This window comes from Lepidothrix coronata, unplaced genomic scaffold (assembly GCF_001604755.1).
Source record: "Lepidothrix coronata isolate B3197 unplaced genomic scaffold, Lepidothrix_coronata-1.0 Scaffold7, whole genome shotgun sequence".
NCBI lineage: Eukaryota > Metazoa > Chordata > Aves > Passeriformes > Pipridae > Lepidothrix > Lepidothrix coronata.
This window is the reverse complement of record NW_016690187.1, coordinates 10498098-10525735: the sequence shown is the minus strand read 5'-3', so window position 1 is coordinate 10525735 and position 27638 is coordinate 10498098. Positions and strand designations below refer to the sequence as shown.

The 27638-nt window shown below is 36.3% G+C and overlaps 1 protein-coding gene across 15 annotated transcripts in view; it reads left to right on the top strand.

Moving 5' to 3' along the window:
• The window catches only part of MYO3B (myosin IIIB), a 201276-nt gene that overhangs the window by 19528 nt on the left and 154110 nt on the right, over positions 1-27638 (top strand). For 12 of the 15 annotated variants that reach the window (XR_001878597.1, XR_001878602.1, XM_017838595.1 and 9 more), the window contains 6 exons: positions 7846-8029; positions 9468-9602; positions 12958-13062; positions 13326-13425; positions 16943-17019; positions 26361-26506. Coding sequence is in view for 13 of the 15 variants with exons in the window: in XM_017838595.1 (XP_017694084.1) it covers positions 7846-8029; positions 9468-9602; positions 12958-13062; positions 13326-13425; positions 16943-17019; positions 26361-26506 (747 nt within the window). In the remaining 2 variants the exon portion in view is untranslated. Of the gene's footprint in view, positions 1-7845; positions 8030-9467; positions 9603-11068; positions 11156-12957; positions 13063-13325; positions 13426-16942; positions 17020-26360; positions 26507-27638 lie in introns of those variants that run through there. The other 3 variants (XM_017838649.1, XM_017838643.1, XM_017838657.1) reach the window with 2 other exon arrangements.

The window sequence follows — 27638 nt, the reverse complement described above, 5'->3', positions numbered from 1 at the left end:
ATCTCATATGCCTATTATTATTTTTGAAGCCTGTTAGAGGAGAGAAATTATGCAAATTGGTGTCACGCTAGGCTACTGCACACATGCTGGTAATGCATAACAACTAGCTCACTGATGAAAATGCTTCATCTTAAGCAAGAGTCATTGTCGGTGCCAAGAGATATTCTTTGTACCATGATTAACAGTTTATTATTATTTTTCTTATGGATAAAAGAGAATATATCTTCTTATTAAAAATCCTCATTAGAATAAAACTGCTGTAAAAGTAATACTGGAGAACTATGGTGATGAATTATGATTGATTGCATTATACAATTAAGGTATATTGTGAAACAATAGGAAGATCCCTTCAAAATATTAAGCAGTTGTTGCTCGCTCTCTGTGAATGACGAAGTAACTTTAATTCTTCAGCTCCTGCTTGTAAAAGACTTGATAAATAGATCAAGCTCAGCATCAATTAGTGTCACAATGATCTTTAGTATTAATGAAGTGAAGCTGCTGGGATTGAACCAGTTTATTTGTACCTCCATGACAGCATCTTAAGCTAACACACACTGCATTGTCTGTCTAGTGCTGGGCATGGGAACCAGTAGGCAGAACACAGTTCTGTGCAGCACTGGGTGATACAAGCTGTCCCTGTGAGGGAGCTATCTCAGTCCTGAGGAATTCAGATATCCTTAGCAGGACATAAATCCAATATAAGATAAGCTGGTTTCAGAAAATAGGTCACTAATGGAAGTTCGCAGTTATTTTCTTCCCAAGTTTATCCTATACCTGTCTTAGATTTCTTTGTCCTCATCTGTACGCAAAGCATATCAGGCTTTCTGATTAAACTGCAGTGAAGAGCCTGCATTTGGTCTAAAAGTCATTGGTCTGTTACAGCCCTTCATCCTTACATTTTAACACTAACACATGTGTTTTGTTTGCCCTGTTAAATTGATGCTAAAGGAGGCAGAGAAAACCTTCTCAGGTATTGATTTTTTACACATGGGGACTGTAGCTGGTAGTCACCTGATTTGCCACCTGCAGTTTATAACTGAATGGGCTCATGGGATTATAAGCTTCATTTTAGTGCTGAGTTCACAGCCCGAGGTGAAATTGATGTGTTAGCTGTTAATCATTTGTGACTGCTTTAGTGTATTTTCCTTGTTGGAATTCTATTTAAATGGCTAATGCAAATAGCATTTATGTAATAGGAATGCCATTGATAAGAACTTATTGTTTGAGTTGTTCTTCTGAACAGTCTTTCAGATATTTGGATTTGGTCTTGGAAAATAATTTCTGAATAATAATTTTTAATTAATTTAATAATTAATCTTGGTAGCTGACTAGGTAGATAATTTTATTTGACATTTGGTCCTTGGAGTTGTAGATATGGAACTGATTAATTGGCAGTCAGATAAACGAAATATATCATAGCTCCTTGTGAATGATCAGGGGCTTTATTTTCCGTGGTACTCAAAACTTCAATAGAAGTTTCTGTTGATTTCTGTGTTAGTAGCAAGGTACTCTTTACTTCACAGGATAAGACAACTCTCAAAAATACTATGTGCAGGAAGTGGATTTTTGCAATGATTTGATTCTCAGCAGAGCATTAATTCTTTCATCACTGAATATAATTTTCTGTGTTAGTACCAGTTAGTTTCTTAAATACGTAGTACCTAACAGAAAACCTTGAAAATGTTATTTTCCATTAATAATACATTTTGCCAATTTTTTGAAAACAAAAGAAAAATCTATTTTTTGCATATAAGTGAGAAGTGCAGGTTTTCTGTACTAATCATCTCTGTGAATTACGCAATCTGCATTTGCTGTGACCATTTTCTTGCTTAAATTTCAATGTCAGCAGTGATGTTAGGATATTTGTGTTGAACCTTAGTAAAACACTCTTGAAGTTCCGTGAGAAAATCCTTTCTCACAGAAGGTTGCATCCACCTTTGACAGAGAAGTAGAAATCCTTGAAATAAATAAGTTCCTACAGTTTTCATAAAAATCTTTGTCAGGCTATAGGAATGAACCATAATATTGCTGCTGAGGTGGAATACAGTTTGAACTTTGTCCTTGATACATTCTGCTTTGGTCGTTCTGACCATGTGCTAACAGTGCCAGCTACAGCAAATACTGTCTTTTGGGGATATCAGAGAAAAGAAAGAATGAAAGTTATTATGATGATATCTTGGGTAAAAGATGCAGATTTATCAAATTCGTTAGTTTAACTGCTTATGAAACAAGTTGCTTTTTGGCTTTCTTAGTTTTGTGAATTACTGTTTACAAATCTTTTCATTCTAGCTAGGTTTCAGCTTTTGTGCATATTCAATTAGAGAAATTCAACTATGGTAAACCAGAGTAAAGCATGTTATATCTATGAAATCCTATGAAAATGAGAGGGATTGAATGATTCTAACAGAAAGAAATTTGATTGCTAATATAATACTACTGACATTGAGGAAGGTTAGATAGAGTAATCAAAGCACCAAGAAACTTTCTGAAGTATTAGTGAATATTTATATTAAAAAAGATGGAGTGACTTGAGTTCAACGTCATTTTCAAACCCTCCTACTGTAGAAAGCCCCAGTGGTTGCTTGTTCTGTTCTTGATTGTGCTGTAAATTGAGTCAGTGTTAAGTTTAAGTGTTTAAGTGCATGACCCCATCTGTGCATGTTAAGCAGATCTCTTTAAGGCTAATACTACACTGCTTACAAGTACCATTCAACTAGAAAATGGCTTGAGGTGAAGCAAACTGGTATGACTCTTGTATTCGCGTGCAGAAGACATGGAGCCATGGGTCTCTGGTAAGAGGGAAGCAACTGCAGAATTAATTTCTGGGAAGCAAAAAAACCCTGATTTTTGAGGGAGATGCAGTTATGAAGGACCAAGATGCCAGTAATGTTACTTGGACCCCATGAAAGGTGGAAGTTCATGGAGTGTTATTGCACTTACTTGTGAGTCGCAGGATGAGGTGCTTAATGGTTCTGGAGTAAATTAACTTCTCTGACTCAATAATAGAGTCAGCAGTGCCTCCTGATCTGGCACAGGCCTGCAGGAAAGACTGAAAATGCATACCCAATTAGATTTCAGGGGAGCTGGTCAGAGGCCAAGCTGAACTTTATCTTTGGTAATGCTCCTCCAAGATCTGTTTGTTTATAAGCTAGCTGATCAGAACAATGTCTTATCCCCCCTCCAGTAGTTATCTTTTCCTATTTGATTTATATGAACAATGCAAAAATGATCAAATGTTATTGGACAAAGGTTAATATTGTACTCATAAATATAAGGGTGCAATAAGAGTTTATTTATAAAGATTTGTAATGCAGCACATTATGATGCAATGAATCAAAATAAAAACACACACTGGATTGTCTGGACCAGGCACATACATCTTTCCTACCATACATTTTCCAGGATAGTAATGGAGAGTTTTCTAGTTTAGATTCAAACATTTGATCCAGGAATTTGAGTTAAGATTATAATCTTACAAGTGCCTTTGGTTCAGAGCTGGTTTAGGAATGGTGGTGTGAAATTTTCAGCATTTGACTAGTGTTCAAAAATCAAGTTGTTTGTTCTCTTTATTTCTAGAGAAATAGGTGATATTTAGATTTCTCTGCCATGATGTCAGTAGCTGGTTTTGTGGTCAGTTTATTATGGTTGATCCTAGGTTTGGGGCTGTGATTCATGCTGTGATGAACTGGAAGCACAAATAAGACAAAGGAGCAAATATTCACAATGCTTTCATCAGAGCAAGCATCCAAACACAATCCATTGCCACTGGTTATAACTCTGTTCTGGCTCTGTGGCTGATACTGCAAGTCTAAAAGCTTAGATTATCTAGTCCATCCACACAAAGGAAGAAAAAGAAAAGGAAATAATGAAGATACTCCTGAATTTAAAGGACTTCATGTAGTCAAAGAGAGTGTATGTAAGCACAATTATTAAAAAGTTTGGAAAGTTGGAGTAAGTGGAAAGGCAGAACATGTTTCCCACTTATATTCTTTCCAGATCTATTCCTCATTGTCCTGTTTTTTCCTTTAGTGAAAAGATGTGAGGAGTTAAAGTATGGGAGCTTTTTTGTTTGTAAGTTGTATAGCATCAGTAATGGCTTTTGAATGTACTTTTATCCTTCTCCTTCATCTTCTTCCATCACTGACCTTTATCCCAAAAAGACACACAATGTGCAGCACATTCTGCAGTCTCTCTTCCTGAGACCAATTGAGAACAGTTATGGGATGGTGTGTTGATGGATTTTTTTTGTCGGCTTCATTTCAAAATATTGACATCCTCTTTGTTTTAACCTAGCCAGTGAGAAACAACAGGAGGAGACTAGCAGAGGAAGCTGTTCTGACTATCGATCTTGTGCCTTTTGTTGGTTCATTAATTCCTCTAACAATTGTTTCTGAGGTAGCTGTCTGTGTGTGACCATTTCTAGCCAGCAGAATAGGGACTGTCATGGGTGGGTGAAGCCTAAGCTGGTAACGTCAACTTTACTTTCTGAATTCTTCTATCTGTGAGTTATTTAATTTAGTGTGGGACCAATACTGAGTTCCCTACAAATTGTGAAATACTTTACTTTTGAATTTGACAGTCTCTTCTTCCACAGTATTTGTAGATGCCAGAAGTGTATAAACCAGCTGTTTCACAAGAGAGACAAGAGGGGTTAGACAAATGGAACATTGCAAAAACTAGCCCTCTGCAGTTATTTGTATGGAAACTATATGTTCCATTTCATTTCACTAGTATTGGCTGGTATTGCTATTTGTCCCTGCCAGCTGTATTAGAATTCAAAACTCTCTTAGTACTGTGTGTCGTGATTGTTAGAAGCACCAAGCTGGAGCGAGGCTCGTACTAGTTTTCAAACCTCTATTTTACTGTAAGCTAGAAGAGGGTGTGTGTTGGAATGCAGAAAGAAATCACTGTTGTGTAGGAGTCGAGCGAGGCAGTACAAAAAAGCAAAAGGACAGTATCTACTATTATCTTCACTACGCCCCAGTGCAGAGCAGAGCGGGACAATCCCCTCCCTCACCCGGCTGACGATGTTTTCCTGATGCCCCCCAGGACACAGTTGGCCCTCCTGGCTGCCAGGGCACTGCTGACTCATATTCAACTTGCCATGGACCAGGACCCCCAGGTCCCTTTCTGTAGCACTGCTTTCCAGCATCTCATTCCCCAGTCTGTAGGCATATAGGGTTGTTGCAAAAGTGGTTGTGTTCATACATAACTTTTCACTGTATAAATAAAAAGTAAATGGCAGCCCGTGGTAAAACAGGGGCATTTTATTTTCTGAAGCTCAGCAAATCAGGAAATTGAAAAAGAGAAGCACAAACTCACCTTATAGCTTCAACTTTTTCCTATAATGTTTACATTTCGTGTTTGTTTTTTTCCTTTTTAATCCAGATTTTAGATTATTGAAGATAATACCAGATACCGTCCTTTTGCTTTTTTGTACTGTAAAATATTCACATTTATCATAGGAATGCAATAATGTCATAAGGGCTAAGGGCACTTTCACTGATGACATATGTAGAGCCTTATTTAGATATGCATTACTTGAGTCCAACAAGAGGCTGTTTTAGTTTAAACAGAAGAGGTTTATGGTATGTATTTTGCAAATCTGATTCCATGTAGTGCATAAACATGCTACATGTAAATGCTGCCATGTTATCAAAATGCACAAAAGTGCACACTAAAATTTTTCTTCTGTCTTCCATCATGACTCGTATCTGTAAAAATTATGCATTAGATTTTATTTTGTCAACAGTGTCTTCTAGTATAAAGAAATGCTAATGTGTTTTGAAGAATTGGATGTACCGTTTACATATTATTCAGAACAAGAGCAGGCAATGACACTAGATTGTCCAGAAAATGATGCATGGCACTCTTTGTACAGATGTAATATTATGTGTCCCTTCAAGCAGCTGTTGAGGATAAATAAGATTTTCTTTAAAACAAAACAATCTGTATAATAGGGTAGTTGTTACAGTGACAGAGAAATAAATATCAGTCTGTCCTTTCTTTTCTTTGTAAGGTTGCATCAAAGCTATTTCCAGTTTATTCTTCCCTGTTTCTTTGCACATGAACATCTGTAGTGATTCTCCTAAAGCATTAAAACCACACCTTCAATATGTTATTGTGTTGGTTTTGTTTTTTTTTTCATGAGATGCAACTGTTCCCATATTCACCACCACCCTCACCCTGCAAGCAAAACTTGCTCTTAAGTTTGGCTTATCAGGAGCTCCATATCTGTGGCTGCTGTTCTCAGTGCATGTAGTACAGTCTGTTCACTGATTTCAGAGAAGTCTTTCACCTGACCTGCTTCTCTGTTGAGGTACTAAGTGTATGTGTTCAGAATACCGTTCTTGATTTGTGGCATGCTGTATTGATCCAAATACTGAGAAACTGTCCTAATAACTTACATTTTTGACCCACGACAGATAAATGACATTGACTCTTGGTTTTTTTTTTTTCCCTCCCCTTATTTTTTCTTCTATTTTTTGCCTTTTTATTTTTGTGAAGAGACCAAAGCAATTTGATGCGTTATTTGGCACCAGCTTCAGTACAAATACAGTTTTACCAAGGAGGAAAATAGAGGTTTTCTCTTAAATGTGCCTCCCATTGTTTTATATGAGAGATTATACTACTTCTAACCTGACTTTGGTAATAGCCGTGTTTCGTGCCTGCTGTAGATAAAATACTTTGAGGATATGTAATCATTTTTCTTCTGTAAAGGAACAAAGCATGCAAGTGAGTTTGTACATGTGCTTCCATTCTGAATATTGTTATACAGATCTGCACTGCATATAGATTTGCTCATAGGTTGTTTTCTTCTCTATCATGAATAGAAAGCACAATTATTTCTTTAATTAGATTGAAGCGCTGCTGCTTGAATCCCTATTAATTTGTCGGTTTCCACAACCAGGCTCACATTTCTTTCTGACTAAATTTCTTATGCCGGATAGTTGTCACTGGTGCTAGAAATGGTGAAGAGGTGAGACAGCAGGGTTTTAAAATTATTTCAGGCAGATTTTCACATATCAGAGATGCTTGGAAAGAAGTGGCTCAAGCCTTAAAGTTCAAGTGTATTTTGATGTGCTAGTTCATCCATCTCCAAAAATCAGGAGCTTTTGTGATCAATGAGTTGTTGTGTTCAATAGCTTTTGTCAAGATTGCACTCTTATTTTTCTCCTGGGTCTCAGACTTTAAATCTCCTAGTTAAGCATACAAATAGCTGGTCTACCTACTGACAGCCACTAAATGGGCAAATAATTTTTTTTCTGAGAGAACCATTAACCACTGAGCTTCCCTAATAATGATTATTAATATATGAAAGTTAAGTTAATCCCGTCTTAAACTTCATCTTTCCTTTCTCTGATTTCAGTTCAGGGACGAGATCTACGTTCTCACTACGTGAAATTCTAAAATGGTATTGTTATTTTCCTAATCACCAGAACTTGCCATCTATGTAATTCCAAGGTGGGAAGGAGCTCTTTGCATAGGCTGCAGTGGTCCCTTTGCTTCAGGATCTGCTCAGGAGTGTTTGGGGAAACAAGTCCCCATACCTGGAGATCTCCTGGACTTGGAGATGCAGTCAGCCAGGGTAGTAGTCATGTCATGTCATGTCATGTCAAGCAAATAATACATACAATAAAGTAAGGAAAGAGAAGTGGTCCCCAGAGTTTTGTTGCCATTCTTTTCATTGAGTGATCTTACCTTTCTGTCTGGTTTTCATTTATGATTCTATCTGCATTTCTTCTCAAATTTGGACAACATCTGATTTCTTTATCATAAGATACCGTCTTTAGTACAGAGTTACTTAGGGCTTCCCAATCTATGTATGTGTGCCTTGTTTTCCAGGAAACCATTGTATGGATTATTTCAATATAATTCCAGTATGATTGGACTAGAATCATTAGCCGATCCCTCAGACACCTGGGAAATTATAGAGACTATTGGGAAAGGCACTTATGGTAAAGTCTATAAGGTTGCCAATAAGAAAGATGGAAGCCTGGCAGCAGTAAAGATTCTGGATCCTGTCAGTGTAAGTAAAAAAATATTAAACTGTAACTTCGGTGTTAATTGAAAAGAATTGTAAACCAGAGTTGAAATGTAAATCAAATGTGTAAGATTTTGAAACATCCAGAAGGGAACAATTTTGCAGAATGCATGGACAGAAGGAGTGTAGTACCAGAAACTGAAAGATGACCTTACAATTTCATCACCTTACTTGAGTACATAATTTGCCTGGTTTCTATTTTAGGTCTGTGTAATTCTTTTGGTATAAATTTAGTTATCTGTGCTTGGAGCATGCAAGTGAAGAGAAGGCACAGAGAATTTCTCATAGGGCCTGCTATAGCAGGGAAAATAAAAGATGCTAGTAATGTTCTTGTTTAATTCTGTGTACTCTCTGGAAGAATTACTTTTCCCATAACAGAAGCACTGTGAACTTTAGGATATTTTAGAGTTACCTTTTATAAGTAGATAATAGTGTGAGGCAATAGTTAAGATAAAAAGTGAAGAGCACATCTCAGATCCTCAGAGGTCTGTGCCAGCTTTGGTTTTAGTGGGTATTAAATACCTATTTTCCCTTGAGAACCAAGGCCCTAGTTTTCAATAGAAGATTTACCTGTCAGCTCTTCAGAATGGATCAAGCTGGAGTTCGATCACAGCAGTTGTGCTAAGATATTTACTAAAAAACATTATACTTCTGTCATCGATCACTCCTGAAATTCGTTGTGGTTTTCCCTTGTATAAATCTGAAGAAGGCACAAGCTTAAATTTTCTAATAGTCACAGTCTGTGCAGAAACAGGGAAAGTTCCATTGCTTGAGCATTGTTCTGAATTGTGGCGTGTGTGCTGCTATTAAACAGGATCTTGTAGTTGTCTCAGAATTCTTCCATTAATAAATAGTTAGTAACCTTTTCTTATTTCATGAGTGATTGTTTTGTCTCTCTTTCACTGTTTCTGGTGTATGTCTTTCCTCATAAGAATGTATTTGGTTTTACCGATGTCCCCTTCGAGGTTTAGTGAAATTGTTCTCTGTTTAGTCCCATCTGATGACCATAGAAAAAAGAATAAATCAAAGATTCATATATTTCCATTTAGCTCACATGTTAAAAGTATGCATGATTAAAACCAGGTTAAAAATCATACATGTGTAAATTTCCTATTTAGACAACTGAGCAAAGCTAAGTCTGATTTTTAATTTTCTTGTTTAAGTATATTATGCACTGAAAAATTCTTGAAGAACAACTGCTTGCTTTACACAGGCTTCACTTTTCTGTATGCAAAAAGAGCAAAAATGGCATGATTTGGTGTGCATTAAATTTACAGTTTAGTGTAATTTCAACTGCATTAAAGTAAAACCATTTAAAAGTACAAACTAATTAATAAATGGTTCTTTTTATCCATGAGAGTTTGTTCTTGTTTTGTTGAGAGTAACTTTCTTTATATGTTCTATGTGTTTGTTTTTTATGTAGGATGTAGATGAAGAAATTGAAGCTGAATATAATATTTTGCAGTTTCTTCCCAATCATCCTAATGTTGTTAGATTTTATGGCATGTTTTACAAAGCAGATCAATATGTGGGAGGACAGCTCTGGCTAGTACTTGAGGTAAAAACATTTTGATTATATTATATCTTACCTAGAAAATGTGGTTGGGTTTTTGTTTGTTATTGATAAAGAGTCACAGGCTTTCATGATTCTCAGTTTGGGGCCTTTAAGGACTGTTGATAGATGATGTGTGGTAGCCTACTGTTGAAAATCACATCCATTTAAAAGTTTGTTCAATAGGGAATGTCCTGACATTTAATTTCTGTTCAAGTTGCTACATTCTGCCTCCAAAATAAGCAGCTCCTTTTTTTTCTTGTTGGAGGAAACATTAGATAAGACATTTCTCTAAACTTCTGGAAAGCTCAAGCACTTGAGAACAATGCAAAAGATGATGAAGTAGTAACATGAAGGGCAGTTAACAAATAAGCTGCCTACTGAAGAAGTGAACAGTGAAAGTGTAGTGGGAAAGTCTGTTTTATGGTAATTTAAAACTAGAGGCTGGTTGTTCTTGAAACATAGCTACAGAAATGCCTTCTATTAACTCTTCTTGTTCAGCAGCAATCAGTACTCTTACAATGTCAAATGTACTTTGGTGGTCTTGTTTCCGGTTAAGTGACTGCCAAAGGTTGTTGCAAGATGAGGATTTCTTCTATATGCTTTCTAGGCTTAATCGATACAGAACTCTGCACAGACAGTTACTGCTCTCATGGGCAGTAACGGACCATTCAGACCTTTCTCTCTGTCATAACCAGACTGCTAAAGTTAGGATTCACTTTTTAATTATTGATTGTTTTAGAAATGCCACTCCCTGTTCTTCAATGATGACCGGAATCAGAATAGGGAATCTTTATTTCCATTTTAAGTTAATCCCAACAATACATTTAACTTCTGTGTACTGGAGAAGCATGTAGCTTGAATGAAAAATTTTAGATTGTTTCATCTTAAGTTTCAGTAACTATTAAAAAAGAATATTAGTGGGTTTGTTTTGGGGTTGTTTTTCATTGTATGCATGCTGGCATCGTGTTGAATTTGGGCTTGGTTTCTGGTGTGTTTTCTCTCTAAGTACAAGTGTATTGTTTCTAAAAGATCCATCAAGCGCCATATAACAAAATTTTGTAAAACAAAATCTAGAGATACTCTATGTAACAAAATTGACTGTAGAATTTGAGCAGGTCAGTACATTTGTATAGACTCTATCAGTTAAGTAGGTACATTTCAGGTGGTTCTTGGCACATATTATCCAAAGTTTTGAAGAAATTTGACACTATATGTGTCAAACACTAAATGTGTTTTCCTTATACGGACAAATTTACCAGACAAGGCAAACTATTTTTGCCTTGGAATTTACATGCAAATTTATGTATGCATAGCAGTTACTTGTTATATTATAAATTAATGACACATTTTTAGTAAAAGGGAATATACAAAGTATTCAGACTTTGATCCCTGAGTCTTTGATGAAATACATTCATTTGATGTGTGACTTCCAAAATTTGTAACAAAAAGGTAGATTTTTTTTCCTCTAGGCACAGTTTTGCCATGTTTACTCACTACAAACAGGACCTTACTTTGATAAATGCCTATGATGAGGAAGGGTAGCAAAAATGGACACCGTAAGTATTTTTATGATGATCCAAGTCTTGGACAACTCACTAAGCAAACTTCCCTACTTTTCCATTTAAATATGCATCACTCCACCTTTTAAAGTATTGCCATTAAGTATGAAGTGATAATGAAGTTTTCAAATTAATTTTGTTCAAGATTTTTGCTGTCAAGAATAGTGTCACTGACAGCTGCAGGAGTGTTTGTAGGATATATTTATTTTCAGAGTCAGTCATTCATTTAACATATGGTACCAAACAGCTGTCAGTCTGTATTACTTTTCGGTCAGAACCAGCTTGGGTTTTTTTTGAAGTTAGGGCATACTTTTATATATTTTATTTTCAGGCTAGAGGTAAGTTTCATACAGCCCGTCTCAACAGAGTAGTTAGCGCAATTAAAGCAATAAATAAAAATCTTTGACATAATGGCTTGTCAGCAAGTGTTTAAGCATGGAAAGAAAAACATGCACTTTCATGTAAATACATATGATGATTGATACTGAGCTGAATGCTCCCACCTAATTTATTAAAATAAAAAAATAAATTCACTAATGAATTCTACTAATGAATTAAAAAGTAAAGTCAATTTCTACAGAACTTACCAGTGTTTTCAGTGAGGAAATTTTGCTTCAAGAACTTAGTTACATAAAGGATGTCTTGTTTATCATGTGATCCAGTCCTTTCCATGAACTAAAACTTTCAGTCTAGTGAAATTTTTTGGATACAAGCGGAAGTTAGTAATAAATTAAGGAAAATATTAACATATCCCAGAAATTTGTGATTCAATTGATACACAATTTATAAAAGCTATTTGAAATATGCAAAACTTGAGAGTTTGTGTTTTCATACCATTCTCCTGATTTACGCTGTAGTGTTTTAACTGATAATGTAAAATGAACTTATGTTGAAATTCATGTGATTCTGTATGGCAGAAACGTTGGTAAGGGTGGTGGCTACAAAAGCAGGTGTAGAAGAGAAAATTCAATGAGAGAAAGGCAGTCACTTTTCCCATCTTTTTTTTTTTTTTTGTTGAACAATTGTGAATATTAAGGAAATAAAAGGACATAGAAAGAGGAGAAAGGATAGAGACAAATACCTGCTTAGAACAGCATGGACAGTAAATTATAGTGGGGGTGAGAACATATTTACAAAGATTCCAATTTTGCTTTTTCTCCTCCTCTTTTGTTATATGGCAGCCCATTGGTAGGAAATGCTTGCAAGAACCTGCTTCTCTGGATTAGAATGTTTCTCTTTTGTTGATAGCACATGGCATTAAATCTGAGTATAGAGATATGCCTTCTGTCTACTTTATAGTGCCTGCCATCAGGAGCATTGATGAAGTGAAAGTGTAAAATGACTGGAATTTGTTGCCTCCCAGTTGTCAAGAACATCAGTCTTTTCTGTCTGGCCTTTTCTTTGCACAGAAGGATTTTTTTGAAAAGGCAATGCACATATTGTTGGGAAATAATCAAATAATGTAAATTGGATTTATAAATCCTCTTTTAACATCAAATTACAGTCCTGTTCATAATATTTTGATTTTTAGTGATGTTTTATAAACTACAGTTTATAATTTTCAGTTTTCACTTACCTTCCCCCACCTGGCTGCTAGGATTTATTAATAACATTGCTAATAAAATGTGTTCTAAGGTGGAGTAACAACATAAATAATTGCAAGGGGAAAATCTAGTTGTCTCCAGACTTGTTGTGCAGCGCAGTTTTGCAAGTAAGTGTTTATAGCCTATTGATGTATAGTATTGAGTAAGTGAGAACTTGTTTTTTTTCTGTCCTTACAACTCCTCCCCCCTTCACAGCTGTGCAATGGAGGTTCTGTCACAGAGCTTGTCAAAGGCCTGCTGAAGTGTGGCCGAAGGTTGGATGAAGCTATAATCTCATACATCTTATATGGTGCTCTCTTGGTAAGGATGTTCGTTGGGTTTGTAATGACAGCAGAGGGTGCAATTTACTCATCTCCTACATACATTTTCCATTTATGAAGTATGGTAATGCTGACAATATTATGTGGGCTATTATAGCAGCAGGGGTTGTGTCAAGGCATGTAATGTGGTGCACAGATGCTTCTATAGAGTATGTGCAGATTGTCTTCATTACGTTCACTAATAGTAGGGTAATTGTTTTTAAATAAGGGAGTAAACTTATTTTTGTTACTGCTGGTATACAGGGCCTCCAGCATTTACACAATAACCGGATCATTCATCGTGATGTGAAAGGGAACAACATTCTCCTGACAACAGAAGGTGGAGTCAAGCTCGTTGACTTTGGTAATGACCACTTCCCCTTTGTTTTTCTGATACGTGCAGTTCAGCCAAAGGCATTTGTTTACTTTCCCCTGAGAAGGCAGAATGCCACAGTAAGAGACTTTTTCAGAAGGATACTCAGAATTATTTTGAGAAGGAAAAATGCTGAAGGAAGCTGATTACAGCAAGAATAAAAATTCTAACTAAAAATCAGTAAGAGATTTTTAAAAGCTCAAACTTAATTTAATAATTTTAAAAGTTCTGAGGTACCATTTTATTTACAAAGCTCTTTTGCATTTCACAAGGAAGATCAGTTTCAGGGCAGTTGTCCTCCTAATTTAAATTTAGATACCCTATCTTTTGCATATGAAAAGGAAACATACTTTCTGAAATGGTTTTGCTAGCCTTAAGCATATTTTTTCCCTCTGAGCAGAAGGTAAAATAGTCCCTTGGGTCCAAAACCCAACATCCATTTAATTTGTGATTATTGCTGTTAGATTTGAGCACTGCTAGTCTGGAAGCATCATAAGAAACAGGAGGGAGGGAGGAAGGAAGGGAAGGAGGGAAATAGAAACCAATTGGCAATAGAATTTAAGTCATTTCAGCTTTTTTTTTCCCACTTGGAACACACACTTAGAAAAATAAAGAAATGCTTTAATCCCTCAGATATATGTGCAAGGGAATGGCAATTTTATTAAAGGTAACAGATGCAGATTATTTGTAATATGATTTATTAATGAAACCCTATAATACATAAAGTAATTGTCATTGAGAATAGTAGTGTGTGAATAACAGATGTTTGTTTAGCAGTGCATGAAGGTAAAGAAAAATGTTCACAAAAGAGTGGGGGTTAAATGGTGTGCCAAAAAAAATCTGCATATACTTTTTATTTTTTAAATCCTAAAATATTTATGTAGTGGAAAGAAAATTTAATGTCAATGATGTCATGGTATTATAAATTTAATATAAAAATCTATTGAAGATGCTAAAGTAAGTTGGGAAATAAGAGACTCCTTAGTGTCTTTTAGGGACAGAAAGTCATTATTTTGAATGGTAAAGGCAGCAATTAAAATAGTGTAGGAAGAAACATATGGCCTAAAGCAACACTTGGAGTGAGTCTCTGACTGACTACAAGGGAGGAAGATCCCTTCTCATTTGGGGTAATTTTGGCAGAGTAATCTTTGTTTGTATTCCATTATGGGAAAAGTTGGCTTTTCTCCCCAAAGCAAAATGTTTTTATCAGATGTATTAAATGCCTTAGCTGCAGCAGAAGCTAAGCTTCCAAAGACACAACTCCAAGTGGCACATTCAAGGAAACTGAGAATCCCAATCTTGTGTCCCATGGGTCTCTTTGATTCCACATTTATGTTTCAGGGTTTTTTTCCTGCTTTTTAAATTACAACAGTAGTACTAGAACATTAAAACAAACATTACAGGATCAGAAAAAAATGTGAATTAAATCTCAAGTGTTCCCTAATGCTTTATGGTTTAGGAAATGCCAAGAAATGCCCACATAACTATGGGCTTTCTGACTAAAGAAGCATCATGTGCCAAGCTTTTATTAAGTTGCTATTTTTCCCCGTCTAGTCCACAGCTGTAGTCACAGAGAAGAGATTCTGGAAATGATTTAGGACTGAGTCACAGGTGATATTGTTTGTAGAACTGCTTTGTCTCATTCGTTGCAGAAAGTGAAAGATACGTAGCACAATTGCAAGGTGTTCAGGAAGAGAAGGGACTTGCAATTCAGAAAGTTAAATGGCATCAAATTGGAGACTATTCTTGCTTCTGCCAGTGTTTCTCTGTGATGTTGGAGGGTCACATCAAACTCTGTTCCTCGTTTCCCAATAGCCAGTTTGAAACATCTTGTCCCCCTTTGCAGAAGAACTATGTGTTCTTGAACTGCAGCTGAGATCTGTTGCAGCTCTACTTGAGGCATGTGGAGTGCCTGAAAACTGAAAGATCTCAGATTAAGTACCCAAACACAGTGGATGCTCTGGATATTTTTAGGTTAATCCCTGGAACTAATAATCCTCTGCCAGTTTGTGGGAATGTTAAGCAGATTTATTGTTTGGTGAGTGGGGAAGGAAACATGTCAAAATAAAATAAAATAATAATTTTAAATTTAGTATAGGATTGAATATATTAAATAAGTAATGAGAATTCAAATCAGTGGGGTTTAAAAAATTAAATTATGACCTATTCAGTGAATTCTATCCATTCTGTCCACAGAAAGAGACACAATCTTGATTTAAAAAGTTCCTTCATATTCAAGTCTGTACGTATGGATATTAGGTCACAGAGAGGGTTACACAGATATCTTTAATTGAGACTTTCCTTTATTGGTGACTTTACAGCTTGTTTTTTCAATGTAACACACATTTCTTCCCTCGTTTGCTCTCAACAGCCTAATATATTTGAAAATATGATGGTCACAATATAAGTCGACCTAAAATGTCTGCAACTATCATTCATTTATTCTCATGCTCTCTCTCTCTCAGCTCTTTGGTATTTTGCACTGTTTTGGAATATCCCTAGATAGCAGCTAGGAATTAAGCTAGCTGAAGAGAGATCACAGTGAAATGCACAGAGGCTTGTTTTATGTCCCAGCCATTAACTCTTTCACAGCAGTACTCAGAAAGTCACTGAAGACTTGCAATTGCACAAAATGGAAAAACTAACACAGAATTGAATGTTGAAGCCAGCAATCAAATAATTTAACTTATGAATCCCAATTTTTTATTTATTGGCATCAGTCAGTGTGTATATATGTGTTTCTGCCCTTTTTTGTCTCTGGGTAATGCCATAGAGGCAAACCACTGTGGTTTTTGTTTTTAAAAAATGTTAAATCAAAAATATATTTTTAAGTCAATGTTGGGTTTGTGTCAACTCATTGGAATGCTGCTGAACTGAACTCCATAATTATATGTTAACTAAAGCACAGAAGATTTGCTGTGAAAGTTCATTCTGATTTGTTAACATTGTTTGATTGCACTCTAATTCATTCTTTCGCGTTTTTTTCAGTTGTGCTTCAGTAGTCCAGCTCCAGTCAGCAAAGCTCTGATCCAGAAGTTTTGTTTTAAGTATGGGCTTAGTTCCTTAAGTACAAGCTGCAGTGTAAGCTTGGGCTTCTGAGCTTTTCTCAGTAGGGAAAGATTTAAGCAAGTGCATAAGTGTTTTGTTGAACAGGAGCTTCTGCAAATACGCTGGTGAGCCAGTTTCCTGCCAATGATGATCAGGGAGTCAATTTCTGAAAAGGAAGTTTTAAAGTCGAGTTGTGATATTTGGGTGCCAATTGAATTTTTTAGTTTGAATGAAAGTGCTTCAAACTGTGAGCCATTCACCAAAAATCTCTCAGCAATTCTGAATGAAAACAGCAATCTGATATTAAACAAATAATTCAGTGCAAATGCTGCACGTCCTTTGGCCAGGCATTCTGCAGCTGTGCTCCCAGGCTTGGGGTTTGTTTTCCATATACTTGAAATAAACTGGCTGAAATGACAATGAATTTAATGCCAAGTTTCTTTGATCTGTTTTACTGCAGGTGTTTCAGCCCAGCTCACCAGCACACGGCTACGCAGAAACACCTCAGTGGGGACACCCTTTTGGATGGCACCTGAGGTAGGCAAACGTGCCTGTCTGAGTTGTCTCCATTCTTTGCAATGCACACTTTGTTGCCACTTTCACATAGTAGGAAAAAAGAGTATCTTTTCTTCCTAAGGCTTTGTTTCTGCCTTACATCTAGGCCTCTGTTCAGAAAAAATAATATACTATTGGATACAAAATGGATTTCTAATAAGCTTCATTATTTTATTCTGTTTAGTGTTTCTGTAAAAGTACAGCAATCTACAAATAACTGAGGGTCCTTGAAAATGTTACAACTTTCCAGACAAATATTGTATGTACTGAAAATACAGACTGGGAGGAGAAGGAGGAATTCCTTTTTTCCAGTCTTGCGATAGGACTCTGCAAAACCCTGACTCAGCTATGTATTCTTTAGTCATTGACTGGGGACCTACACACTTAAACACGTGGACTAGCATAGGTTAAAAATGGAGAAAAATATATACAGGTGGCTTAGCCAAGTATCTTAGACCATATTTTTACCTATTACTTCCCAGACATAACCCTTTTCCTTCTATTTCATTAATGCACTGTTGAACAAAAGTCCTGTGCATACTTTCCCAAACTCCAGACTTTGGGGTGAAAGACGCCAATCTTTGCCCTCCCTGCATTAAGGAACAAAAAGTACTTATGAAATTTATAGATTATAAAATTTAAAAACAAAGATTGAAAAAAGAGTAGTCTTTTTATTTTTGAGTTGTTCAACCTTTGTAACAGTAAAAGTCTTTTCTGTTAAAGCCATACAAATTTGGGGGCAATTGGGATGGAATTTGCATGTGTTACAAATACACACAGGTCTATTTCTGTATGTCAAAGGGTTAAAAGTATTCTTGCAAACATTTGTTTTTAAAACATTTTATACTTTTTATACATTTATTTTTGTTGCTAAGGAAGCCTGATTATAGCTGAGCAGAGAAAAGATGCTGCAGCGGGTCCAAAATTGATCTCACACAGTCTCACAAAGAATAGTTGATATTTTACCATCTCCATAACAACCAGTTTACGTCACAAAGGAGACACAAGATACCTTAGAAACCACTGTGCAAGCATTATTTATGGAATCACCTCAGTTTAGAAATCACATTTCTAAAATGAGACCTTTATAAAATACTTCTCTAGATAATAATGGACATATTATGAAATATTTTATGGAACTCGGATTAATATAGGTTATTTTTATAGTATTGTTTTGCTTGAATAATGGCCATCAAAGGTAGTAATCATATCAAACTTATTTTCCCTTCTCTCTTGAAAATATTAATTCTTGTGTTAAAAAGCCAAAGAGATAAGAAGCTATTTTGAGCTGAAAAATTTTGACCTGAAAATACAACACACATGTAACCAAGGTGTGTTGTATGCACAGCACATCAAACAGGAACAGGAGTAGCTCTGAATGCTTCCCGTTTTGAAAAGATTTGTTGAAACAACCAATCCAGTACCATAAACATAGTAACCCATATCACATTTGCAGGCCCGTGTCTGACCTGCAGATCAGGCTCCATAGATATGTAACAAAACAGCTGTAAGGTACTCAGATATCCATTATACTGTGGTTGAAATGGCTTTTAAATGTTGCATAACACATGTGCTCAAGTCACTACGGTTGCTCTCTTTGTGTTCATATAAATGACAGATTTCAAGTGAGGTGTGAAGTGCAATTTATTTCTGGGGAGATCTCTCTGGTATTTTTAAAATATGCAGCCTGATTTTTATGTGAAAGATTAGGACTGCAATAAGCTGAAAAGCTCTGCTTGGGTAACAGCTTATTAGGAACAGTGTTTTCTAGATTAGACTGTGCTGAGGTCAGTAAACACTAGAAAGGCACTTAACTCAGTGTTTTGCACTCAGTTGCAAAAAACTTGCTGCCTAAAGGTTTTTGACACAGGGTAGAATTTATGTCAAACCCCAAAATACCATAAAATAACTGGACAGGACTGAAATGTTACTAATCAGGGAAATAGAAGGCATGAAGACTTTTTTTTTTTTTAATTAGACTTTTACTATCTATGTGTGAAACATAGGGACCTCAGTCAATGTGTAAGATAATTATGGTATCTCAGGGTGAGAGAAGAGGGGAGATGAGAAAGCTTGCTTTGGAGGAAGAGACTGCAGGAGTGTTTCAGAGTGAAATGAACCTGACAGGGCATATTTTCAAATGTAAACCCCAGGAAAATAAAACCTGAAGAAGAATGATGCATAATTATTCGATCTGACAGGAATAATTGGATGTAATCAGGAGACAAATATGCTGGAAACTGGAATCACTAGATCAACCTGGGTTAGGAATAGTCTGTAAAATCAAGAAAACCATCATATTTTAAGATTAAGTTTGCATAACATATCAAAGGGATTGTATGGCATGGTAGTTGCAATACCAGAAGCTCATAGGAAAATAGCAGTGACTGAGGGTGGCATAAGGAATGTGTTCAGCTCACTGTTCTTCCTGGCAGCACTCAAAGCAGCTTAACATTTTTGAGTGACTCAAACATCTTGGCTCCTTTTTCCTCATGACTGTGAGGCTTGTTTAACAGTATCAGGACAAATACAAAAGATCTGTCCTTCAGCATTTGTTTTGAGCAGAGCTTGTAATTAACAAAAATTTTTCTGAAAAATGAAAATACAGGTAAAAACTGGACTTTGAGGAAGCAACAGGAACCTGACAAGGATAAGTCAGTTTGAGAGCAGCTTTAAAGTAGACTCAGTGAAAATCAATAACTGCTGCTTAACCTAATTACTGTTGTCTCACACTTACAAACAGAGACTTGCAGAAACTGAAACACTGGATACCGGTATGCTAAGAAAAGATAAATAGATCAGGATAGTGTTAATATGTTTAAAGCTGCCTATTGCCAAACACTGAAGTTACCTAAAATATTCTTCTAATATGCAGAAATAAATTGTGTTGTATGCTAGCAGGTTGAATCAGATTTGGAGCTTTTGAACTTCATTACATCTATACATTTTGAACTACTTTACATCTCTAGTCCTAAACATTAACATGTCTTGTTTTCTACCTCCAGAGCATAACTAACGTTTGAAGAAAATCTAGTTTGAATAGAATTGCAGTTTTCTTTTTCCACAAATACAATTAGGTTTTCGTTATCTAGCTGGAAACTTAACTCTTGAAACAAGCAGTTAGGATATCACAGAATAACAGAATCACAGGATCAATTAGACTGGAAAAGACCTCGAGATCAAGTCCAACCTATGACTGAACACCACCACGTCAACCAGACCATGGCACTAAGTGCCACTTCCAGTCTTTCCTTAAACATTTTCAGGGACGGTGACTCCACCACCTTCCTGGCAGCCCATTCCAATGTCTAATCATATTTTCTGAAATTCTTCCTAATGTCCAACCTAAACCTCCTCTCATCCTGTCACTAGTTGCCTGAGAGAAGAGGCCAACATCCACCTGGCTACAACCTCCTTTCAGGCAGTTGTAGAGAGTGATGAGGTCATCCCTGAGCAGCAGGACAGTGCCAGCGAGCTCCCCCTGAAGAGCTAGGTCTGGCCGAATGCGTCACCTCCTCCTTTGCCTCCAGGAGAGCTGCACATGGGCTAGCATGGCAGGATGGGGTTGAAAAGTACATGGCTGATGGAGGGAACCTCAGGGAATGTTGCCAGTAACCTTGATAACATATCCATAGTCTCGTGAAGGGATGTGGAGGAGTTGCAGATGCTTCTGTTTTGTTCTAACAGCTATGGAGGGATTGTAAAGCTTTCATGTTGAGTGTTTAAAGATTTAAAAGACAAATCAAAACAAAAAGCGCAAAACAGCAGAGAAAAACATTTCAATACCACACTGCTCTGCACTGAGATCCCTACATGAAATATGTTTACTTGTGAGGCTGGAGTTGCCTCTTAGTTTTTGCGGTCTTTGTGAAAGACCATTTACAAATCTGTATGAGGTGTACAGTGTATACACTGACATCTCAGAAGTAAATCTGTGGATCAGAAGCAAAATGTGTCTATTAATATGAGTAGTGTTAAGTCTGTGATGGTCTTGTGGTATAAAAACAAGATTTGTGTGCTTGAAAGCTTATGTGTTTTTCCTCACTGTATCATTTGGTCTAATAAAAGGTATTACACTTCCCTACAAATCTAACCTGCTGCTAGAGCAGTCTCGTGGTCTCAGGAATAGTTCACTTTGGTGAGTTAAAAATAAAAATTGATTACTCACAGTTGTTAAAATTTGACTACTTGACGTGTTATTAATTTACAATGAGTCAACGTTAATTGTGATAATTACTTATAAGACTTATTTAAAATATTAACTACTACTTTGGTAGTAAAATAAGTACTACTTATTTTGGTAACATTTCTAACAATGTAACCATTTTCTGAAACACCATGGAAAAATTTCTATGATGATACTAAATAAAGAACTGAAATCCAGAGAAGAAAATGCAAGAATATGAAACAAATTTGAATCACAAATTTACCTTTTCTTAATTACATGAATGTGCTTGAGGGGAGGGAGGGAGGGAAAGAGGAAGTGAGGGAGAGGTAGAGGTAGATAGATATCACTTTGTTCTGGCTAATTCAATATCCTCAGTGCTGCTAAATGCTGTCATGAAAGACATTTTTGGTTTCGGTGTGTAGGAATTGGAAGAATATTTAATATTATATTTCCAATGTGAATAAATGAAGTTGGGTTGCATAGTGTCAGGTGGAGCACAGAAACTGAGTTGTTTTTTTCACTGACTGGCACAGCTAGCGCTTTTGTTCTCCTTGCAGCGAGGGTAGCGTTTTTGTGCCACGTTCGTTTTCCATACGCAGTGCTGTTCAGCACTGTGCTCACGCACCACATAAGCTGCTTAGTTGGCTACGTCAGCGGAGCACACACCGCCTCACTTCAGGAGCGTCAGCCTTTCTGACTCCTTCTCTGGGTGGGTCCCTAGCACTCAGTGTGTAGCAGTTGTCTCCAGGGAGCACATCTGTACTGCTGTTGTTAGTATTGTGTATGCTGGCAGCTCTGCTTTTGTGCGTGCACTGTATATACTGAGGCAAAGTGAAAGTAAGTTCACTTCTAATAATTATGGGTAAACTTGAAAGGGTTTGATGTATTTTGCTTCAGCTAAACATACCTATAGCTTCCTCCCTCTGCATGAGTCAGTATGACTACTACACGAATAACAGGTAGTTCTCCATATTATTTGTTTGCCTTCTTTTAAATCCACCTTTGATCTACTTATGTGCTTGATGAAGTTCAAAGAAATATTTGTATTGATTTCGGAACAGGCAGAATTATATCCTCAAATATAAAGTTTTCTTGTCAGGGTGTGAATCATCTTCTGTATCTCTGTGAATTTTTTGTTTCTGAACAAATTATAAATCACACAGAATGCCTAGGCACTGATTCCTCTTAATCTCCCTGAGTTCCTGTGACCAATTTGTTTATGTATTGTTTTTTACAGACCTGTGAATTCCCTTTCACTTCATTCTGTACCAGTGTGACCCTCAGCACAATTAGTGTTGACAACTATCATAACACTGTTTCTCTGTGTGGTGTTTAGGTGCTTTTCAACCTAACAGCAGTGTAGCTGGGTATGAAACCATGATGAAATTACAACTAAAACAAAAGGTGACAGCCTGTCTCCTTAGCAAGCCAAGCCACTGTGTGCATGTAAGCAACCCATGCTGAAGTGAAAGACTTGGTGCTTATTACAATGGTGTTTACTAGCAAATCTCAAGATAAACTACATCACTCCCTGAAGCTTTGGCATGAACATAATGTTTGCAGCAAACCAAACTACCTCTTCTGTTTTATTTGTGCAAGCAGGGGAGGATTTTGCTGGATACAAAATTGGTACAAAGGTGATGTTTTTGCACAAGGAAGAGAAGGGGAGTAGCATGTTCTTCAGTTTCAGATCATTTCTTTTGGGCTCTCTGTCTTCATGCCCCACTGGCCAGAGCAGGCGTCAGCAGTGCTGAGTGGTGCTCTCAGCTCCAGACCTCCAACAAAAAGAAGAGATGTTTCAAAAAAAAAAAGTATCTCTGACTTCCTGATAGACACAGGAACATAATAAAAGATAAGTCAATAGTATATTCACTTTTTATATTTTGCTTTTTGAAATTTTTTTGCTCTGCAGGGAGTAACAATAGTTTTCAATGAAAACCAGAACTGAAGCATTCCCAAGGAGTTGGCTGGCTGGTAAACTATGACTTAGAAAACACTTTCTTCTTCACATTGCAAAGTAGAATGTTCTCTGCTAGCCAACATAGAAAGCAAACTGCTGGTGTGCACCTTTCATAAAGGAAAAAGCTGTAAAATTTGATTCTTACTTTAAAAATTAATGGCATCTGTGTTTCTCTAAGGGATGCATAAGTTTGTAAGATTCTAGTAATCAATTTAACAGAAATGGAAAGCTTGTTTCAAACCAGAGTGATTGTTAACTTCATGTACACCCTGCCTACTTGGTGAAGAGCAGTTCATTTTGTATCTTTACTGTGAGGCTGATCTCACTATAGTCAAGCTAATGGTCTAAAACATAGTGGTTTACATGGTCCACAGGCTGAATTTTTTAAACAAAAGAATGCGTATTAAAGGAAATATTTTTCTGAAATAGTGACTGTAGCTTCTGGTAATAGAATGGGGGAGAATGTGATAGTGTTTAATTCCCCTTGGTTAGAATGCCAGTGTTTTGCCATAGTGTCATTTTACTGCCTTGTACCATGTTTCCTGGAAGTGTAGCACAAAGATGCTTTATACGTTCCTTTCTCTTTGTTTGGTAGGTAATATACTGTGAAGCTGAGAAAAGATTTAAGAATTTTTTCTCTTTTTTAAAACAACAGTTGCAGCATACTTTCTTTTCCCCATCCATTATGAATGCAGTGAATGTCAGAACATTACGAACATTCTGACTTTCATTATTTTAGCGTACCTTGTTAATCCTTCAGAGATTGAGATACACAACAAATTTTGTTATCCTGTAGTTAGAAGCAATTGTGATGTGCTTATAGGGAAAAAATCATGGTGTCTTTGAATGTGGGAGACCAGCTATGTGTGTGACACTGCTGACAAAGTCCAGTGTGACCTTGAGCAGGTCCTTCTTCTCCTTCTCTTGAAAATATATTCCTCTGCATCATAAAGTCTGAGGACAAACAGACAAGTATTTGCAAAGGACTCAGCACACTGATGACAACCAGGCAACTTCTGAGGTATTTACTTCCAGGAGATGGGCTCTCACAGCTTTTTACGTAAGCAGATAAATATTTTTCATGTGTTAAGAAAGGGGGGATAACAGTGCATTTAATTAGCCACATATGGATAAGCTTCCAAGTTATGGCCTTGGAAGCGACTTGGATGATTTCTTTTCTTTTGTTTTTTTGAGGAAGTGTCATTGAATATACAGATGATTTTTGGAACTGTATAAAGAAACAAAAATAATCAAGAAACACAGGCTTCCTCTTCAATCTGTGAGCAAAATTTCAACGATGGCCCATTTAGAATATATTATTTAAGTATCTCTGATGGATCTCCACATTGACTTTCTTTACAAATTTTTTCATTTGATTTCTTCTCTCTCAGGCATGAAAATAAAATTATCAAAAAGGCCTCTGAAACAGGGGTGGTGGTTTAAAGCACTCTGCTTGAGTTGTGTAAAATCTGTCTACTGCACAGTAAAACTCATCTTTTTCAAGAGTTAGAGCGATCTCTGGGATGAGATCAAGGCTATAATGAACATTTTGAAGAACTAAAAAGTATTCCAGAGCTTTCACTTAAGACATTCTGTTAAGGGAGATGGGAAAATGATATTTGTGTGACAATTTTGAAAAGCACTGCATTAGTTAACAAAGCTCTGTCTATTCAAGTTGAAGAAAAAAATCCCCTGAATCCTCTTTTGCAGTGCTTACTTCAATTTTTCCTCATTTTTTGGCATACTAACTGGAAAAATTGAGGAGAAAGAGAGATCTCAACAGTTGTCGAAACATTACTAGAAAGTTCGTGAAAGGTCTTAATTTTTCTGGACTGATTTGCTCTAGGAAAAAAAAGAAAAAGAATTAATTGATGTGCAACTTTAATGCAAAAAACCCCCCAGACATTTCAGTATTATTTTAACTGTGTTCAACATCCCTGATTTCGGATAAAATAAATGATGAGTGCACCACAGTGCATGAGTCCCAAGTAAAAGATGGACAAGTCCTATGGGCCTGTTGGACAAAATCACTACCAGAGGGAGGAATGCCTCTGTTAGGTGCAGTTTATGGAGAAAGTAACTAAGAGGTTAAACTGGAATCAGCAGCTTCTCCAGGAAAGGTTTTTTTACAGCGAGTGGCTCTCTGCCAGCAGCTTCCTGGGGTGCTGACTTGCATGTTTGCATCTCTGCAAAGTATTGTCCCAAATTGAAGCCCTTACACAAGAACTCAGAAGTAATACGGAATTTATAAAAAAAATAAAATCAAATCTCTTCTAGAACATAGGTACAGTCACCCTAGGACATGTTCTGTTTATCTTAAGTACAAATTACTAAAGGTACTTTAAAAACTATGAGAAAAATCATGGAAGCTGATAATGGTAATATGCAAGGATCTGACAAATTTTCGAAGCAGGTGGTCTAATTGTTTAGATTTGGGAAGACAAACTTGAGACAGAATGCCAAATCATGATAGAATAACAAGCAGTGAAGCTGCAATTTTTTTCTGCTCCCTTTACAAGGATAAGGGCTAAATTAAAACTTTAGTTTGAATCTCACATTTAGATGTGGAATTGTTTTCACATTATATGAATAGTTAGCTTATTAGAATGTGATAAGTGGGTTGACTGGAAGTGTACATCAAGTTTGTGAAATAAAACAGTTCTGATGTCCAAGGAGAGATTCCTGTTAACTTCAGTTTTTCTTAGACAAGATACTTGGTATGTTTGTAAACTACTTAAATCTAGTAAATACAAACTAAGAAAGAAAAAAAGGCAGAAATGACTGATGTAACATTCTTATCTAAAAAACAGCTGTGGAAATTGGTCTATCCTCATGAATAGTCATAGAAGTTAATAACATCAATAGAGTGCTCTGCTGTTATAATAGGTTTCTGTAAGAAGTGCTTTCAAAACCAGAATTTAGTAGCGATGTTCTTTGTATAGATATTTGAAGCATCCCGTGGAGCTTAATGTATTAAAAAAAAAGGAAATTGTTTGAAAGAAAACAAACCTGTTCTAATTTACAGTTACCTTTTTGTGGTGTTTCTTCTAGCTGGGATATATGGGCAAAGATATGGATTTGAAAGCTACATAGCGTTTTAGACATGACTCATAAAAAGTACTTTCATGTCACACTAGGAAGGCACGAACTGTACATTAGCTTAAAACATTGTTTTCTCTGCTTCTTTTCTGATAGGTCATTGCTTGTGAACAACAGTATGACTACTCATATGATGCTCGATGTGATGTATGGTCCTTGGGAATAACAGCTATTGAACTGGGGGATGGAGACCCTCCTTTATTTGACATGCATCCGGTGAAAACCCTTTTTAAAATTCCAAGGTATGGCACTAGATGGCTCTCTTCACTCACTAGTTTGTTCAAAGGCAGTCTAGTGAAAGCAGAAATATTGAAAGATGTGCTTCAAATCTCAAGAATCTCTCCTACAAAAAGATGTTAAAAATCTAAATGTTAAAGATTTTTATTTTTTCAGCCTGATTTCTACAATAATTCATATTTAAAATTCCTTGAAATGATAAAGACTTATATATTTATTTTGTTCTTATCTTAGAATATAAAATCATATTTTATCCAGGTACCTCCCTTAAAAAGTAGTTTTCTTTTCTTATATACTATTGATAAAAACAGTTATTTCAAAAGTAGAAGCCAACACATATAACTAGGGGAATTTTAAAATGTTATTCCCCTAGAGTCTTGGGCTTGTTTTCCTATGAAAGAAAAACACACAATTTTGACAATGCTGTGAAACAGTCTGACAGTTTCAGCAAGCTGTAGTCATAATTTATTTTTTCAGATACCCAAGGATGTTAAAATATGAAGATTTGGATTGTCATATATGGACAATCCAGTATGAATGATACTGTATTGGATAGGAAAAAGTGATAGAAATTTCCTCTATATATAGTCATGTAAATTAGCTGTATTATTTCATGCTGTTTACTTTTGGTTTCATCTGTTTTCATTTCATTGACTCTTCCTGAACGAGTTCAGATGGACAGTGTAAAATAGAGTTTGGAAACAGAAGAGCTGTAATAATAGAAGAAACATAGAATTTGTCCATCATTGATTAGACTGGCATATACTTGTCTTTTCCCCATTTTGGTTCATGAAGAAAGAGTCACCACTGACTGATAACAGTTTAAAACCTTCAGCAATACAAGTCTTTGACCTTTTGTTATCTGCACGGTTATCATAGACTTTTAAATTTCCTTCTGATTGCAATTTGCATTTCTGATTAAGTCTATTTATATGCAGATGCAGTTGTGCTGGGTTCTGCCTCATATAGTTATCTCCTTCTACTCAGCTCAGACCTGAACTGCCACCACTCTTTCCAAAATTATTCATACTGAAGCAATGGTTCATCTTGCCCAAGTATAAAACAGGTCCTGGCAGGTAAGGCAGCAAGGGAGGCTTCAGACTACTAAAGCAATATCTCTAAATTTTATCAATGCTC